Source organism: Paroedura picta, chromosome 14 (genome assembly GCF_049243985.1).
Source record: "Paroedura picta isolate Pp20150507F chromosome 14, Ppicta_v3.0, whole genome shotgun sequence".
NCBI classification, from domain to species: Eukaryota; Metazoa; Chordata; class Lepidosauria; order Squamata; family Gekkonidae; genus Paroedura; species Paroedura picta.
In genome coordinates, this window is record NC_135382.1 from 27021780 (window position 1) to 27041720 (window position 19941).

General features: G+C 42.1%; 1 protein-coding gene across 2 annotated transcripts; it reads right to left on the bottom strand.

The window, feature by feature from the left end:
• Window positions 1–1460: 1460 nt before the first annotated feature.
• Window positions 1461–15035, bottom strand: LOC143823511 (hypoxanthine-guanine phosphoribosyltransferase-like). 2 transcript variants are annotated; one of them, XM_077309891.1, is made up of 9 exons: window positions 15016–15035; window positions 9049–9155; window positions 8554–8737; window positions 8187–8249; window positions 7647–7664; window positions 6855–6937; window positions 6416–6462; window positions 4096–4172; window positions 1461–1597 (listed from the first exon to the last, which is right to left on the bottom strand). In XM_077309891.1, exons 1-9 carry the CDS (start codon window positions 15031–15033, stop codon window positions 1550–1552), a joined length of 645 nt encoding a protein of 214 aa, XP_077166006.1. In that variant the 5' UTR covers window positions 15034–15035; the 3' UTR covers window positions 1461–1549. The 2 variants fall into 2 exon arrangements, with proteins under 2 accessions (XP_077166006.1, XP_077166007.1); XM_077309892.1 differs by lacking the exon at window positions 15016–15035 and adding an exon at window positions 9952–9978 and having other exon boundaries at window positions 8554–8732.
• Window positions 15036–19941: the final 4906 nt, after the last annotated feature.

Genomic DNA, 19941 nt, shown 5'->3' on the forward strand with positions numbered 1-19941 from the left:
TCCTTAAGATAGCTTCAAAATGTACATGTTCCACAATCCTGGGCACAAATTAGTCCTCTGAAAGATCTAATGAAGGGTTTTAAATAATGCTACCTAGGTCCCTCAAAATCATAATGGCCATCTGTTGAGTCAGTCAGTGGATTTCTTCTTAGTAACGATATTCCCAAACCAAATTATATTAAATTTAAATGAGCTCAAAACCCCATTTACTGTAGAGCATAAAAAGAATGGTTCTGGATCAGACCAGTGATCCATGAAGTACAGCATCCTCTTTCGCACACAGGCCCATTGTTTGTCCTGGAGGACCAACAAACAGGACATAGAGGCCAAAACCCATCTATGCTTGTGGCCATTCCCAAGTGGGAATGAATTTGACAACTGAATTGCTCAGTGAGTAAATAAGTGTTTTGTTTTGTCTCTTTTGAACCTATTGCCCATGCACTTCATTGAGTGCTCCTAAGTTCTAGAATTATGGGAAGGGAAGAAGAGAAAAAAGCCCGCATTGGTCCTTGTTATTGTCTGGCGCCAATTCACTCAATCCTCAGCTCATTCAGCTCTCAAGCAACTTCCCACACAATTGCAACGTAAAATGTGGAGATGGGTCAGGAACATTGGCTCTCATTCATCATGATGGATCCAATCATTCTCCAAGGAGCTGTCCTCAAGCTTAAGGAGCCATTCTCCAATTTAAGTGGCTCTTCCTCCAACTGAAGAGCCACTTAAGGTGGAGAAAGGCTCCAAATTTTGCTCAGTGGAGTGGTAGCGTATGGGTAGAATCCACCCCATCTTTTATTAGCCTTCTTCCTTATATTCCCCCTCCCCCCAGCTTCGGTTTCATCCCCCATGATCAGCATGTAGATTTAGCTCTTTGGCTCCTTCCACACACCAATGATGCGGGATTGATTAGAATAACAATAAAGCTCATTGGACTGTAAGCTTGCTACAATGGCTCATCAGACTGGCATCATTGCCAATAACAATTAAAAGGGTGATATTTGCAGTACACATTTTAACATGCACAGGCAGTATAGGCAACCTGCTGTGACAATTTGTGTGTTAAGATGGCTCCCCAATTAGCTTCAAATTTATGTTATAACCCTGTTGATTAACACACACACACAAGCTGGCTTCGATGTAAATTACACCATTCACAAAATTGATGCAATTAACCTATAAAACCTGAAATTATTTTTAAAAATAGCTTGTCCTACAGTGTGCCAGTGACATATAACAACATTTCTGTAAAATTTCAATAGGTCAGCTGTGCAAAAAGCCATTGGGTCTTATTTTTCCTCACAGCAGATAATGCTATTAAATGTACGTTCACGTTCAACAGCCTTGACAAGAACTGATTCTTCTGTTCTGCTATGTGGCAGGTATGCGTGAGATGTTATATAGAATATATATATGTTTCCCACTATTTTAAGGAAAATACACTACAAAATGCATCATTATGGCCACCTTGCTGTTCTTTTGTGCGGTAAAAAAGTCTGTATTCTGCTGTTCACACAAAGGCAGTACGTGATCCTGATTCCAATCACCGACGCTGTCAGAGTTTATATTTTTCCTTGGCTTTCTCATTCAGAATGCAGATATGCTTAAAGGAAAACAGAATGCAATTTTTAATGTATATATGAGCATAAATCCATACGTCTGGACTATTTGGGTTGAGTGCTGTATGGGCACGGTTGGGGTGTTTCGAAACAGTATGCTTAAGAAAAGGCATCTTTGCAATTGCTGTCCCCAGGTGTTCTCTCTGTTTAGTTCTATGTGTGTTTGTGTGTGTGTGTGTGTCTGTGGAAAGTGCCGACAAGTCACAAGTGACTTATGAAGTTAGGTTGAGGGACTTGGGAATGTTCAGCCTGAATAAAAGGAGGTTGAGAGGGGACATGATAGCCCTCTTTAAGTATTTGAAAGGTTGTCATTTGGAGGAGGGCAGGATGCTGTTCCCATTGGCTGCAGAGGAAAGGAAGTGCAGTAATTGGTTTAAACTTCAAGTACAACGATATAGGCTAGATATCAGGAAAAGAATTTTCACAGTCAGAGTAGTTCAGCAGTGGAATAGGCTGCCTAAGGAGGTGGTGAGCTCCCCCTCACTGGCAGTCTTCAAGCAAAGGTTGGATACACACTTTTCTTGGATGCTTTAGGATGCTTTGGGCTGAACCTGCATTGAGCAGGGGGTTGGACTAGATGGCCTGTGTGGCCCCTTCCAACTCTATGATTCTGTGATTCTATGATTCTATGATTTATGGTGACTCCAGCAAGGGGCTTTCAAGGCAAGTGAGAAGTAGAGGTGGATTGCCAATGCCTTCCTCTGCAGAGTCTTCCTTAGTGGTCTCCCTTTCAAGTAACTGTCCCAGCTTAGCTTCCAACGGTGGATACCATGCTACCTCCTCCTCACTGATGTCTACTTCTATAGTAACCTTTCTCAACCAGGGTTTTGTGAAACCCTGGGGTTTCTTGATGCCCCTAAAAGGATTTACTGAACGGGTGAGAATTAATTAATTTTTACATATATTTTTTAAAACTGTCAAGTATTTATCATGTTGACCCACCCACCCCTCTCAAAATGGCCAATGATGGGCCTGAAGGGGGTTGGGAAGGCTAGGCCCCCCCCAGGTGGGACTGTACATAGCTATGCTTCCCAACCATAATCTGCATGAGTGCATCACTTGTGGGGTTTTTCGAAGCCTGAAGAATGTTTCAGGGGGTTCTCAACGGTAAAAGAATTGAGCCTATTTCAGTGATCTGCATGGTGAGGTTTTTTTGCGGAAAAGGGAGAGAAGCATAAAGCTGCATCATCCCATGTGGAATCCTTATAGGATACAGAACATCTCTATACCAGTCTTGCACATTTCTGGCAGTTGTTATCATGCTGTGGACAGTCTCTAGGGCAGCAGTGCTCATTCCATGGCTCACAGAGAGCCACATTGGCAATTATCATCCATGCAAACAGCCAAATTTACTTCTATCCCTGGTATGAGGCCTGCATCCCAGTCCTCTAGCTGTTTCAACCTGGAACTCAGCTGCCATCCAGAGCCCCAACTATGCAAGTGCCACACTAGGGAACAATGCTCAGGAAAACCACTGGTTCCATGTCAAACAGCTACATGGGGCTTTCAAGCCACTGAACAAGTGTCACTGTTTTAGGCTATGCCAAAGGTTCATGTGATAGTGTACCACATTATGGCTCTCAGGGTGAATCCCATAGAACATTTTCATGTCTAACGTTCTTTGTGACCGTGTTAAAATTACTTCCCATTGTACATATGTGCTAAGTGAAATTCGTTGCATTTCCAGCTGTCTTTTCATCATGCATAAGACATAGTGTTTCCTCTGATATCATCCCAAAGCCTAGCCAAATGAAATAATGTGAACCTTCTGTTGTGTATTCAATTGTGTATTCATATCCACATTGTCGTTTTGGTAATAATTCTGATATAGTGCTGTGTGTTGCTGCAGCCCTTGTGTAACAACACTTGCTTGTGCAAGTGGAATTGCCCTAAAGGCATTTCACTTTCCATTTCCACATCACTGGATCCAACCCCTTGTGTGGGAAAAGCTTCCATACAGCTGCTTATGTTTAATTTATATTAAAAACAAGATGATGGGGCTCAACTTGTCCGAGAAGAATAGAAACAGCAGAAGAAAGAGAGTGGAAAGATAGCAAGACAGAAGAGAAAATAGGTAGGACTTCAGAGATATATTATAAACAAATTAAAAAGACAATGGGTGGGATCCAGACTAAATTTTCCCCCAATGCAAGAAGAAGATTAATTTCTGCTGATTCCCACTTTCAGCTGCTGATACAATTTTTGCCCATACCATTCCTGAGCGTCTCCCTGTCTTTTAGGGCAGGGGTAGTCAACCTGTGGTCCTCCAGATGTCCATGGACTTGCTGGCAGGGGCTCATGGGAATTGTAGTCCATGAGGACCACAGGTTGACTACCCGTGTTCTAGGGAGATCATTGTGGGGCAAAAGGCATGGAAGTTCTGTTCTGCTAGTTAAGTGCCTTCCATCAGGGGAAAATTGAATCTGGATCCAGCCCAATAAATGGGACTATGTTGAACATAAAAAAAAAAGAATGCACTTACATTTAGATCCCTAAAGTACTCGTTATAATCAAGAGCATATCCAACCACAAATTTGTCTGGTATTTCAAACCCTGTATCTGTAACAAAAGTTCAGAGGATAGATTTTCATCCCGACATAAACAAGGCGCAGGTATGTGACAAGACACTGTCTGCCTGATGAAAAGCATCATTTGCAAAAACAAGATGTTCCAGAAAACAAACTATCCCTCCTGTTAACTGTAATCAAGTTTCAGGTACTGTATAATTTGAGATGTCTCACTTGAAAAAAGTGTTTTCCACCTGGAAGAAAATGGCCCTTGTTTTTGTTTTGTTTTTTTGTCTGAAGCTTGGATCTTACTTAAATAAAAGCTACTGGCTTTGTGTAATACATGGATCTTTGAACAATTGTTTAAGGGAAAGCAACCCTTTCTTAAAAGTAATACTGCACATTTTCTATGATTGTGAAGACAGCAGCTGGAGGCACAATAGAATGATATTGACTGAGAGCCAGCCCTGCACTCTAACGTAAGGGCGCATGTGATGCCAAACATATATATGATGATACTTAAAGTGTGTTGTATTTATTTTGTTCAAAACCTCATACGTACTGGAATCACAGGCATTCCAGTAGGCTGCTCAAACTCCATCATTTCAAATAAAAAGTAATCATTGATCCCAATTATTTCCAGATCAAGAACTGCTTACAAATTGTGTGCCCACACTCGGCATGTCAGCATTAGTCAATAACCAGGCTGCAGTTCCAGGATTCAACTGGCACCTAGTAAAGTTTAGCATGGCAAATATGTTTTCCTGATTTGTTCTAGAGTCTAGACCAGGGGTAGTCAAACTGCGGCCCTCCAGATGTCCATGGACTACAATTTCCAGGAGCCCCTGCCAGCGAATGCTGGCAGGGGCTCCTGGGAATTGTAGTCCATGGACATCTGGAGGGCCGCAGTTTGACTACCCCTGGTCTAGACATAGACCCACTCCCCAATTACTCCATTTTCAAGTTTACCCTTTATTCAAACTACGTTCTTTGCCCTGATTCAGTGTTTCAAAGACATGCCAAGAAAGCTTTGGTACTTCCTGTGTCCCTTCTTTATTTGCCCTTGTGTTTTCCTTATTGCTTATTTACTGTCAGCATGAGATACGGGAATTTTTAGGTGTCCACATGTGTGTATTTGTGCATCCCTTTCCTATGTATCTAGGATCAAAGCCCATAAGAGCTGGCGGCTCATTTACAGCTTTCTTGATTTCTCACATTAGACCAATTCTCTAAATTCACTTCAGCCTAGTTTGAAGCTGGATCTGGGATAGACACTTGGTGGCATTGCTTGGTGACATGCTGGGAAATGGATAGAAATTGAATCCATCTTGGGTTCTGTGGACTTCTCAGAGGCTTTTGATGCTACCCATAAGCTCACCTTGCTAGATGGGACTGGAAAGTACTGATTCTGGTTTTTCTTGGTAGAAATACCCCAGATAAGTGTTTGGAGATCCACATGTGGACTTTGATTTATGAGTTGCTACAAGATCTCATCTTTGTTCTCATGCTAATTAACATCTGTATGAACTGTTGGAAGAAATTGACTTGGGATCTGGTGTAAAGTATATGTTGACAACGTCAGCTGTAAGGATGAATAAACTAAAACTTCATTCAGACAGGATGGAAATACTGTGAGAATTAGCTTGATCTGAGGGGTCTGGGAATTTGTTCTCCATGTTATTCTCATGCTGGCACCATTTGTCAATTTTGATGCTTCTCTCCCCTTGCATTTAAGCAAGCAAACAAGTATCTGGCCATTTCGAAATAAGAAGCAGGGGAAGAAGCCAGAGTGCATCTAATTCTGAATTTGGAATTATAGAAGTATCTCAGGACTAAGTTTTGCATAGTTCAGTGTGGAGTGAGGCATGGGACCAAGTATTTGGGTTGTGCATACTATTAATTACAGCCTAATGTGATGAGAATCCCACCTAAATATATAACCCTACATGGTTAGGTCCCACTCTTACAACTTATACATTTCCTTTTTTCCATCAGTTGAGGACCTTGTGGACAGGGAATAAATCTGTTAAGCTTTATCAGTGTTGGGCAGTGGGCATGGCACACAGGTTTGTTTATGTGCTTCATTGCCCCTAGACCTTTGAAAGGTATGCAGCCATCCATGCAGCCCTTCTGATATCTATTTTTGTGTGCTTGTGTAAATCTGATCTTCCTTCTCCACCATTTCCTGACACTTTTAAATACCAGGATTTCCTGTAGAAAGTTTTGTGGGATCAGGATTACATGTTGGGATATGTTTATTTTTTTAATGAAAATCCTAGAAAATGCCCAACTTACAGTCTGGTTTATATCCTGAACTTCTGATTGTTCGTTTTACAAGCAGGCTGTTCATTAAAAGAGACAGAGAAAAAACGATGTTAATATTCAAACTTGCAAAATAATTTTCTTCATTTAAAATGGTGAGAGTATTAGAATCTTAATGTTAGAATCAGCAGATATGTCAATTGACCCTACTCTGATTGGTGGAATATTGAAAGTTGTTTTGTCCAGATGGGGTTGGCTGTTCCCAAATATTGACTAGGAAAAAGTATTTGTAATCTCATGGTACATAAGGTCAGTAGGTGGAATCAGAACTGAGAGACAGATCGGGACAGCAGACCAAAGATGTGCCTCAAGGAATTACAACAATCGTAGAGAAGTCAGCATTTGACTGTTCTGATTCAAGACTGGACAGAGTTTCCCTCCTGCCTGACCTTTCCAAGACTATGATGCTTACCTTACAACTTTGACCATCTGTGGTTCATACTCCTTTATTTTAGAAAGCAGTGCTTGTATTGTTTTGCCAGTATCAATAATATCCTTTAAAAAGAGAGGGAAAATTTATTGTACGGGTTGGAAAACAATGGCCTGTGTTGGTAAGAAGGTAAATATATGACATGGGCCAAAGTCAGGACTGAGAACCTATAGTAGTGGGCTGGTAGAATTTTGCTTTTTATTTTGTTTCTCATTTACTGGTTTATTTATATCGTCTTTTTCCCCCCAATTGTCATCTTGGATCCAGTCAGGATGAAATATGGAGTAAAGCTAGCAAAAAGGTCGAAAAGCTTCCTGCTGCCCTTTCCATTGTCAAAAATGGGGTGGGAGGGACACTGGAAGCTCCTTCTCTTCACTCATCTAGCAAACACTTTTAAAGGTGAATTTCCTTAGTGTACATCTGAATGTGAGTCTGGTTGTGCACCTGTGACTGGACAGGTGTATCATGAAACTTGGCCCAAAGTAATAAATTGTACCCCGCACCATTGTTTTAGTGTTCTGGCAAAAAGCTGTGCATGGTTCCCAGATTGATTCATTTCGCCTACCTCTTAAGGATTTGATTTGCAACAGTCGTATTTGGTTCTGCACTAAACCACATTTGGATCTAGTAAAGCACATCGATAAATTGAGAGCCATTGGTCACAGACTCCTGCTTTACAGGAATGCAATCATATTACAATTCCAGTCCGGTATTAGTATGATCGTTACTGAGACACAAAGATAGGCAGCTGAATATCGATAATTGAACACTCACCTCTACCACTAAGATGTTCTGCTTCCCAGAATTTGCGTAGAAAAGGAGCACCAGAATATTGATTTCACAAATAGTTCCATTGTTGTGAATTTAGTTCCAGTTCAGGCATAAAGGAATAGAAGGGGGAAAGTAAACACTACTGACTTTCAGAATTTCTTCTTTTCATTTAAAGCTTGCTTGGAAGAAGATCCAAAATACTATACTAGCATAGTCAGAGCTATTCTTCGACCTTTGCAGTACAAGATGCAAATTCATTACAGTTAGTTATATTTTTTACCAATACTTTCAGGTTAAAACCTCAGTCGTACGCTATCTGGCTGCAAATTATTCCTGGAGCAGTAGTATTTTCGCGATACTTGCGCCCATGTGACTGCCAGCGTTCAGGTGTAATGACAAATTCTGTTTGTTTCATTCTCTCGGAACCATGCCACTCTGCTGACTCAGCTCTTAGTCCATCAACAAGAGCTGGCCTACTGAACTGGGCCATAAAACATCTTGCGTTTCAGTCAGAGCTTAAAACTGACAGCTGTTGATCCATACCTTTCCTTTAAAAGCAGACAGCTCTTCTCCAATGATACTAACCATTCCATTTGGTACATCATTCTGGGAAGAAATGAAGAATGTCTTTATGAACAGGCTTAAATACAGCCCAATGAATTTATCGTGAACTAAGGGATGCCGTCTACTACCATTCCCAAATAACTAATGGGATGCCCATAAATATATCGGCAGTCGATGCTTGTATAGGGATGAACAATTGGCACAGTGTTATGATGGTTGTACCTGTGCGTTTCTGTGTCCAGAAGCAGCACGTGTAGCTTCTGCAAAATTGCTCACAGCACACCCTAAGATCTAGGGGATGTCCAACTGTCCAGATACATCATCTTGCCTGAAAATCTATACTTACACAGTAGCTTTTTGTTCTTACAAAATCCACAGTGATGGGGACAGATTGATCAGTATTCCGGTTTAGTGCCTTTATATGATCCATCAAGTCGGCAAAGAATTTGTACCCCCCTTTGAGGACGCAAAGGGCAAATATAGGATGGTTCCCCATGTCTTGCATGATGTCTCTAGCCAAACGTTCTGTCCTGGAAGTAAGGGAAATGAATAAGAATGCCTACTTTGTGTTCATCCTTTAGCTTCCTTGCCTGTGCATTTTATGTCCCTTAGAATCTCTGCCTCCTGGACCTCTCCCTAATCCTTGGACATTGCTGTGCATGATGTTTTAAGCCACTCTTCCCTCACAGAAAGGAAATCCTGGCTCTCTGATAAGCATTTTGAAATACGTTTGTTGCATTTCTAAAATTACGTGCTTAAGGACGATCTTAAAAAAAAAAATTGGGGGAATCCTTGAAAATAGTGTGCAAATTGACATTTGGTTCTTGATTGTCTTTCTTACCTATCAAGAATGAGCCCATGAGGAATGAAGACTCTTTCTAGATCATCCTCATAGTGTTTGGGGACACAGAATAAATTCTTATTGAAACCACAGTCTTCGTCTTTTATCTGCAAAAGGAGAGAAAATATCACAGAATTAGAATGACAACGCTGTGTAAAATTTTGCTTACAGACCAGCTATAGTCATACCTGTTTTGTGCATGTTTTAAAGGATTTGATTGTGTGTGTGTGTATGTGTGTGTGTAGGGGAGGGGGAATGACACATCATTTCAAGTTCGTATAATGAAATCTGGGAAATAATGGTTATGCGAACCATCATGCACATAGGGAGAAATATCACTTCTCAGTCTATCTAAACCGTCTCTTGGTTCTCCAATGCACTTGAGAGTTGCTACACCTTGCATCCATCTCCTTTTTTTCTTGATCACTTGATCACTTACCTGGAGACCAGCCCACCCTAAAAGAACCCTTCTCGGCCTAGTCCTGCAGTTGTTGAAATACCCTTCCCCACCCAAGATCCAGATCTCAGCTGCTGACCTCCTCTTCTCCTAGCTGGGACTCATTTTTGCTGAGGCTACAGCAACTTCACTTCTCATGGCTGCCTTTCTGAGATGTCAACTTGACCCATAGTCTGATAGGTTTTAAAGAAGGTGCCGTCTGTTGGTGCTTGCTGGAGCTGTTTAGGGATTTGCTGGCTTTTGGGTTATCAGCGCGTGTTGACTGCTGGTTATTTTCATTTGTGGCTACTCTGGCTGTACTGATACATGCTTTTATAACCCTGTGGCTAGATTACTGTAATGCACTTTATATTGGGCTGCCCTTGAAGGGAGCCTGAAAGTTCAGGTGGTTCAGAAGGCAGTAGCCCAATTATTGCGCAGAGCTAGCCAAAAGGAACATTCCTTACCTATCTAAAAACAGCTATATTGGCTGCCATTTTGTTTCCAAGTCCAGTTCAAGGTGCTGGTTATGACCTTTAAAGTCCTTTATGACCTAGAGCCCATGTTTCTAAAGCAGGGGTAGTCAACCTGTGGTCATGCAGATGTTCATGGACTACAATTCCCATGAGCCCCTGCCAGCATTTGCTGGCAGGGGATCATAGGAATTGTAGTCCATGAACATCTGGAGGACCACAGGTTGACTACCTCTGTTCTAAAGAACTTGTCTCCCTGATCCCTGTGCAGCTACTGTGCTTGGACAGCTGCCTAGTGCCAGACTTAAGTTAGTTCACATGGCTTCAACCAACTTGAACCTATGCCATCTGCATGGCAGCTCCCATCTTGTGGCAGAGGTTCCCTGAAGAGGAAATATTTGGGAGATGCTGCAGGGCCATTCCATTTGCCATAACATTTAACAAGATAGGAATAACACAGTAATTCTGGCATACAAAATTTACAAATGAAACGGGGAAAGGATTTAAGAGGGGTTATTCCCAGTGACTATGTTGTTGTATATTAACATGGATGTAAATTTCTAGTTTCCTCACAATTTAAAGTGAATTCCTTGAAAACGTTAGATCCGTGTGGATTAGCAAAAAAATCATAGGAACTTATATGGTACGTGCTGGTACTGTAAATCATCTAGGGCTGATTTTTACCATCTGTGGTAGACCTCTATACAATCTAATTTTTTTTTTTTTGGCAATCTTATACTGCTGTAATGAAGGCTGGTTTGAAACAGATCATTTCTCCTTTACAGTTGAAGCTTTTGTACTTAACTATGGGCCAAAGGTTCTTAGCAATCTACATTTTATCATCTTCACATCTCATCATAGCTGCTAGAATTGCTATTGTGAGGCACTGGAAACAGGAGACAGTTCCAATGATCCAAGAATGGGCACCAAAAAAGTCTAGAGATATATCAATTGATTAAACTGATGATTCTAAGGAATGGGAAAGACGCAGAACAGACTGAATTGCTTTGGAAAGCAATAACGCAAAAGTTATGTTAGTTTGACAGGTCTATTTTGTTCTGTATTTCTGTATTTAACTCCTGTATGTCTAGTACTCTTTAAATTAAAAAAAAGAAAACAACAGCACGGTATATTTAAAAGTAAAACAACAACAACAACAACACATATTTTACCGACACCTCCAACTAGGGATGGCAGTCTCTAGATGGGACCTGGGGAAACCCTGGCATTACAAATGATCTCCAAACTACAGAGATCAGTTCTTCTGGAGATAATGGTTGCTTTGGAAGACAGAACCTATGGAAGGTAGAACCCTCCAAAGTCCCTGTCCTCCCCAGGCTCCACCCCCAAATCTCCATGAGTTTCTCAATCTGGATCTGGTACCCCCCTGGCTTCTATCTCCCACGAGTGACCAGAGGAGACCCATCAACTCTACTTCCAGCTGTCCCTTTGTTTCCAATAGGCAAGGTCAACTGAAAGCAATTCTCTCGCTCTAACCTATGAGCCATGAGTAACACCACATATGAATATACAAACAGCAGTAGCTTGCCATTGCCTTTCTCTGCATAGCAATCCAGCAATCCAAGTACCAACCATGGCCTACCCTGCTTAGCTTCAAAGCTTGGACAACTGAGCTATTCTGACTACTGATTCAGCCATAACCAGGAAAAGGATCTAAACCATTTGCCTCATCCAGTGAAGCTTGAAGTTCTGCAGCCACCACCTATTCAGTCACCTTTCTCAAGAATGGAACATCTGAGACTGATCAATAGTTATTGAGATCTCCTTGGCCCAAGACAGGCCTCTTTAGGCATGGGTACACCACAGCCTCTTCCAAGGCTGAGGCAATCACCCTCTCTTTTAAGGAGGCATTAACCTCCTCTTGGACTCAGTTAGCCAGCCCTTTCCCAAGCAGTTTTAGGTAGCCAAGAAGGGCAAGATTCATACAAGCAGATGGTAGGCCTCCAAGGATTTCTGTTCACATCCTCAGGCAGAGTAAACTGAAGAGTATCCACAACAACTGGACCAGTTGATACCCTAACACTGTCCCACTCTGTCACTGCTAATCTAGACCCCAAGGAGTGTTTCTCTGTGGATGTGGATATATATTCTGCAGTCCAAGTGCCAGAGATGAGGTGGTTAAAGTGTACAACTAGGGCCAAGAGTCCAAGAATGAACCCTACAATTAGCACGAAGCTCACTAGGTGACCTTGGCCTAAACCAGGGGTGGCGAAACTGTCACTCTCTAGATGTCCATGGGCCACAATTACCATGAGCCCCTGCTAATTGGCCATGCTGGCAAGGACTCATGATAATTGTAGTCTATGGACTTCTGGGGAGCCACTTTGGCCACCTCTGGCCTAGACACTTTAGCTCAGCCTAACTGACATCTCAGGGTTGCTATGAGGATAACATGAAGGCCTGTCCAGCCTCCCAAACCTTTGTTATTCTGATTCTAAGGGTTTACAAAGTCCCACTACCCACAAGATGGCCGCTGCTCTGCCTAGCCTACTTCTCTGTCAACTGAATGACTGTTCAATCAAGGCAGGTGATGTCTTCCACGACTTATTGATGCATTCTTGCCCCTACAAGTTCATCTGTCATAGAGTCTGGACATCTGCCTCCTTGGACTCTCTCTGGCTTGCAGGCAAGCTCAGGATTTTCTTATTTGACATTTTGATTTCGGTGAGGCTGACTATGGTAATGTGAGTTATAACATTTTTAGTGTTGCTGCTGTAATAGTTTTAAATTGTATTTAGACCTATTTGAGAGCTGTCGACACCCTAACATCAGTAATAAATACGTAACATTAATAATGGGGTGCGGGTTTCTGCCATTCATTCAGCACAGAGCTTTTAAGGATTTCTTCCAGTGCTGGATCTCTGTGACACTAAAAGCTGCTTCTGATACCATCTTTAAAAGTAAAAGGAAAACCTCACGGTTGCCAGGCATTTGCTGCTCTACATTTTATTATGTACCCAGTCATCAAGAGGGCAGAAGCACTGCTGACAAATGAACCTTCCATCTTTTGGATGTTAAATTCAATCTGTTGAACCAAAAATTATTTTTCTTTTATAATACCCTTCCAACTTGCACTGTAGAGTCGCTGGCGTAGCAGTGGGAACCATTAAAACAAACGCTTGGCGATCCATGATCATTTATCATGAAGAAATTCAGAGGCAGCTTAATGTGTTAATCTTTCTGTTCATGCAGCCCGAGTCAGCCAACAGAGAAACGGTTCTAGCTCTGGGAAGGCAGCTAGAAATAAATCAAACGGAATGCTTTGTAAACAAATGTGCTTTCTGCTAGCGTGAAATGCTACTTAAGGGGCTAGTTTGTACTTGGATGGACACATCACTTTCCCTTCAATAACAGCCCTCCGGCTCACTTCAGTTTGGGATGGATGCCACATTCCTGTCTAGGAAACCAGGGTTCCTCTTTGTCTTTCTTTTCCCCTGCTCCTCGTTGGTTTACTAAAATCAGGCTTTCTCAACGAAACCCTAGGGTTTCTTGATGGCCCTGGAAGGGTCTTCAAAATGGGTAGGAGTTAATTAATTTTTAATACATTTAAAAATTTTTGTTAAACATTGTTGGATGATATGGCCCATTATTGGATGATATGACCATACATGATCATGTCGACCTGCCCCCCCCTATGGCCAGTGATGGGCCTGGATGGGGTGGAAGAGGGAGGGGGCACAGATGGGCATGTACACAGCTTTCAAATGGCAGGATTGGACACTACCCCAGGTTGATTTTATTACACTCACAATGTTGGTGATTGTGAATGGGGCCTCCACAATGAGTCAAAGTGCCATTGGACACAATAGGTACCTACCAACAAAGATCTGAACATCTAGAACTTTTTGTAGACTGCAATTTCAAAAAGGTCTTGCTATGAATGATGGTGATTAGGCAGTGATTGGGCAGTAGTCACAGCCAAAGACTCTTAGAGGGCAGTCCAGGGGTTCATGTGTGTGTTGACATTTCTTGCTCTTCCTTTGAGAGCAGAATTGTCAACTTGCATGATGGCTGTCAAACTATGACACTGAATAAGAGTGTAAGGGTTTGGAGGACTTTCAGGAATTCAATGGAACTATGCTTCAGTTTTAATAAGCATATTGGGTTAGATCTAAACAGATTTTTTTCACTCAGTCTTGCCCAATTGTCTTCCTTACTACAGCCTTTTAACCATGGCTTTACCTACGTAAGTTCCACAATCCCCTACATACATCCCCTTTTTGGTGCTCAAGGGGATCCTTCATTTCTATTTCACCACCAGAAAAGGAGGCTGGATCTGACCCATTCCCCTTTGACTTACACAGGGCCAGCTAGACAGGCATAACTTAAGAATCTCAATGTGCAGATGAGACAATAGTGCAGAGAGGAAAGATTTAGGGTTGCTAGGCCTTGGGATGCTTTTTGGAACAAACAAGACCTATACAAAAAAGACGGTCTCCACTCTGTGTCTGAGGCAACGATGGAACTCTATGGAACTCCATATCTGAGGCAACAATGCTTGGCATGCTTGGTGCTTGGGTGGCAACAGGGCTACTGGAGTTCTGGCCCCACCGGTGGACCTCCTGACGGCATCTGGGTTTTGTTCACTGTGCAATGTAGAATGTTGAATGGGATGTGCCACTGGCCTGAACCATTGTGGCCTGAACTATTGTGGCTTCTCTTATGTTCTTATAACGTCACCTAAAAAGCATTTGCTGAATAGCAAAACAATAAATATTACCATCTGCCAAATCACCATTTCATGGAACCACGAAAGGCGGATTCCTAAATGAACAACTGCCGTCAGTGACCTGGACCTTTGACACAAGCAAAGCGTATGAAATGTTTTGATGCTTTCTGAACCAAAGAGAGAAATGTTAACAGAGATGGATTTACCATTAAATCTGTGATGTCACCTTTTAATGATGTCTAAAAACTTTTTTTTTTCTCCCAGATTCCCCTCCCCCCAAAAGCATATTTTTGATTCAGATTCTTTATTAATGTTTTTCAAGTCTCCTCCCTTTCCCAGTATTCCCGAGTAATGAAACAGTCACCTACCTGCAGTCCAGAAGTCATGCTCTTCTTAAAAGCTCTGTAGATTGAGGAGGGCTTGTTTGTGTGTGGCCTCGTCTGCCTTGTTCTATTTTCAGCTCGTGACCCATCTCTCTCAGGTCACTCTTTGCAACAGGCATGGCTACCCTGACGGATGCATAATCAGATTAACCGTAAAGGAAATTGGCATCGACTCTGCTTGCAGCCAGTCGGCATCACGGAAATGGGTAGGGAAATGCAAATAGGAAGTATGCAGATCAATCAATACCAACAGGATTTAACAGCACTGGCACTGTTCCACTGCTATGAGCACAGAAGGCGCATTTACTTTTGCAAAAATCTGCCATTTATGCCCATGCGGATCTAATTTGGGTGCCTAGGCACGAGCACATGCTCATTTAGGACAGTGGTCCCCAACCCCCGGTCTGGGGACCGATACCGGTCTGTGGACTGGTACTGGTCCGTAGATCAGTTGGTACCGGGCCGTGGCTCCTCCTCGTCTACCTCCCTAGTTGCTGCCTTGGGGGCTGCCCTGCCACTCTGCCACTGGCTCACCTTTAGTGCTCTCTGGTGGTCGCCATGGCTGGGGCTCCCCCTCGGGCTGGCACTGCACAGCTGCTGCTGGCAGCACCCCCCAATGGGCGGCAGGAAGTCGGGAGCCGGCGGGAAAGCAAGTGGAGCAGGGGCTCAGGTCATGGCGGCGACGTCCCTCGGCAAAAGACTCCCCCCCTGGGCCTCAGTAAAATTGTCAAGGAACTCCCACCCACAACTACCAACTATATAGTTTTTATTGTAATATGTCTTATAATATGTATTTCACTTGAGCTTCCGGTTTCTATCACTTTTAAAGCCCAGGGCTGGGTACAGAAAAGAACAAACAGACACTTGAGCTGCAAATCTCTATGTGTCTCCTCCCCCCCCCCCAAAATAACAGTCAAAATTTGAAATCAGAGTAATTGAAAATGTAGTATTTTCCCTGTCCTTGTGCTAAATTCTCAGGCTTCTTGTTAAAAGTGGAGGGGATGTTTCAGGAATAGTTAGGGGGAAGTGATAGATGTGTGAAGAGTAGTTTGCTTTTACAGGCAATATGTATGAAGTTTTAGCAGAATGTTAATCTGTTATTTAAAGTTTTAATATCTTGTTAATAACTCACATAACCACTAGAGGGAAGCATTCATCCTAGCTGAACATAACACTAAGTTTACAGGGTGTGTGTTTGATTTCTTGTTTTTAAGGTGCAAATTGTCAATTTTTTGGGGGGGGGGAATGTGAAGTTGGCAAGCAAGAATTTCATGATAATTCTGTTCAGATTCATAAAGCTCCTTTTATGTTTCTTTGCACTTGGGACAAAAAGAGAGACAGAGACACACAGACAGGGAGAGACACAGAGAGAGGGAGATTATAGCTAGATTCTAGATTATAGCTTGAATCCTATGGGACGTTCAAGGCCAGTAAAACTTTATTTTGTGTATAAGCTTTTGGGTGCAAGCACATTTCTTCAGAAAGCTTCTACCCAGGTCTAAAATTTGGTTGGCAGTAAAGGTGCCACGGGACTCAATCTTTGTTCTGCTGCTTCAGACCAACATGGTAGCCCACCAGAATCTACCTTCCTGACCATGTTATTGAAATTTGATAGAATTATTGTTAATAAAACTGAGTTCTGCTTGTGATGAGTTGCTCATCCCAGGCTTAAAAGTGATGTCTAACAGGAAAGTGGTATACGCTATTTAGAAAATGATGTGAAAGAAACAAAATTAGGAATTTTTGAGAAATTGATATGGCAGAGTGACAGTGGTTTTGCAGGTGTGTCCAACAGTGTAACATGGAACGAACACATAGGTATTTGTGCATAGGTATTTGCGCACTTGAATATGTATTTGTACATAGCTATTCGCACACTCTGGGCATAACCCATTGGCGAATGTCAAAATCAAACATGTCCACAAATACAATATTGTACGCTCCATCTAGAGTCTCTTGTGGCGCAGGGTGGTAAGGCAGCAGAAATGCTGTTTGAAGTTGTCTGCCCATGAGGCTGGGAGTTCAATCCCAGCAGCCGGCTCAAGGTTGACTCAGCCTTCCATCCTTCCGAGGTCGGTAAAATGAGTACCCAGCTTGCTGGGGGGTAAATGGTAATGACTAGGGAAGGCACTGGCAAACCACCCCGTATTGAGTCTGCCAAGAGAACCCTGGAGGGCGTCACCCCAAGGGTCAGACATGACTCGGTGCTTGCACAGGGGATACCTTTACCTTTACGCTCCATCTAAGCATTTTGCCAATCATATCGTTCCACCTTTGGAGCAATGGGTGGTCCAGGAAGTGGGCTTACTTTTGTCATTGGACAGCTGGACGCATCATCACCCCAGTGATGTTTAATAAGCCTTATTTGCTGAACAATGGTTTTATCTCGGTGTGTGATCACAGCTGTTTTATTTTAGCGATGTAGCAGCATTGGCAATTAAATCCATATTGCTCCTAGGCTATTTATTTTCATGGAGTCGGTCTCCAGTCCATTGTCATGAAAGAATTCTTTGTGACTTGCAAAGGAGAAGGGGGTTTAAGGATAAGTGGGAGGGATGCTTGCTTATAACCTGGATGTCTATTTCTCTTTCAAATTGACTGTTGAGGGCTGATATTCAGCTGGGAGACGTATAAATAAGCATGTGGAGGGAAAACATCTATTAACATGATTAAATTTCAGACAGTTACATTTTTTTTTGCCCTCAATGTACAGTCCATGAAAAAAAAAACAGGCAATACCTCATATTAAGGTATTAAGGCTATGCTGAACTGGTGGATTAGTCAACTGAAATTCTAGTTGATTAATCAGCAGGGCCAGTTGGAATGGAGAAAAGTTGCTATTTAAGGCAGAGCGGATCACCCTTATTCTGTTATATTATTTTGAAATTTATGGATTGAAAACTGCTGTGAGCTTCATCTGCAAAGGCCAGCTTGAAGTGGCTTACGTGGTGCTAATAATACAACAAAATGCTAAAACCGTCAACACAAACTGGAACATGCTCAGTTTAGTCCTTCTTAGTTCCAGCTTGTTCAGAAATTCATTCCTGAGACGTTTTCGATTCCTCTGTTTTGTTTTACTTCCTCTGAATTTCAAGCCTGCATCACTAAAACACTGCAAAAAAGCATTCTGTCAAAAAAGCATGCTATGACTTGTCAAAAGATTTCACGGTTGGAGTCAACTGGGTCTTTTGGGTATTCTGGGTATTGTTATTTAGGACCCTGGCATTTCACCAGTAACTGTAGCTGGCATCTTCAGAGGTAGGACACAGCAAGATGGGAATTTCTCCATGCTAAAGATATCCATCTTGCCGTGTCCTGTCTCTGAAGATGCCGACCACAGTTACTGGCAAAATGGCAGGGACTCAATCTACCAGACTACGGCCACACAGCCCAGAACAGCCCAAAAGCATTCTGTTCATAAGCTCATTTCCCCGTTGAATCACAGAATCACAGAATTATAGAGTTGTAAGGGGCCACACAGGCCATCTAGTCCAACCCCCTGCTCAACGCAGGATCAGCCCTAAGCATCCTAAAGCATCCAAGAAAAGTGTGTATCCAACCTTTGCTTGAAGACTGCCAGTGAGGGGGAGCTCACCACCTCCTTAGGCAGCCTATTCCACTGCTGAACTACACTGACTGCGAATTTCCCCCCCTGATATTTAGCCTATATCGTTGTACTTGTAGTTTAAAACTGCTCTTCTGCAGTTCAGTATCAGGGAAGCAAGGACAACGTTCATGTATAGAATAAGAAAATATGCCAAGGGAGAGAAGGAACAGAGATCACTGGCAGAATGTACGCACAGTAGCTTGAAAAACAACAAAGGATTCCTAATCCTGGCTTCCACTGTGGAAACAGGACTATGATGGTTTGCATAGTCTGGAGAGAAATTCAGATAAGGAACATGTTGGAATCATTCCTACCTACACGCTTGCCTTGCCAAAACTCTTAATTTATCGCTGATGCCGTAGGGCTTAATATGTCAAAATGTGTGAGGATTTTGTTTCATTTAAATTTCTGTCATTTGTACGTTTGCCACATGGACTCTCCAAGGTGACCGTGCTTTCAATGGTGGCTGTTTGTACATTTCCAGAGGAGTGGCTGCGTCAAGATCGGACATAGTAACTTCATACTGCCTGTATGATTTACCAGTTTTGTACCATTTTAGTATCAGGGGTGGCCATACTGTGGCATGTGCTGGCAGGGGCTCATGGGAATTGTAGTCCATGGACATGTGTTGTGAATTGTTATTTGATTGTTTTGATGTTGTATTGAAACTTGTATAATGTTATAGATTATTCTAATGTTCCATGTAAAGTTATATAATGTTCCATGAAAACTTCCCAGAGCTGTAAAGAATGGGCGGTATAAAAATCCAAATAAATAAATAAACAAACAAACAAATAAATAAATAAATCTGGAGAGCCGCAGTTTCGCTCTTTCTGATTTATATGTAGAAAATTTTGCTTTTCAAGTTCATGGCTCATGCTATATTGTCAGTTTGTGTGTTGATTAATCAGTGCTGTACAACATATTTAAAAATGTTTAAACACTGGTTTTGTTGGAGGTATTAATTGATAATTAATGTTTTGATTTTTGTGAGTGGTTGTGTTGTCAGGGTCCCAGGACACTGCTTTGCCCGGAGGTTTATAATGCTGTTAAAATGGCCCTGCTGGGAAACGTTTCTCCATACTTTGGGTTGATGCCTGAGAATACAAAATTTAAGATTCATTTTGCACAAGTGAAATTAGAACAGAGAGGTTTCTTTTTTGGGGGGGAGGAGAGAGTTTGAAACGACACTAATGTGATATCGTCCCTGTTCCAAACCTGTTATTTTGCTTCATCTAATATGTGGTTAGCAGGCTACAATAATCTTCAAGGGCAATTTGTTTAAACTCATAAACATGCAATAC

Bases quoted from the DNA above. Each gene is read 5' to 3' on its own strand.
- LOC143823511 (XM_077309891.1), bottom strand. The intron at 6,463-6,854 runs GTAAGCATCATA...TTTAATGAACAG, and splicing joins CAGATGGTCAAAGTTGTAAG to CCTGCTTGTAAAACGAACAA. The intron at 4,173-6,415 runs GTAAGTTGGGCA...CTTTTGTTACAG, and splicing joins TTCAGGATATAAACCAGACT to ATACAGGGTTTGAAATACCA.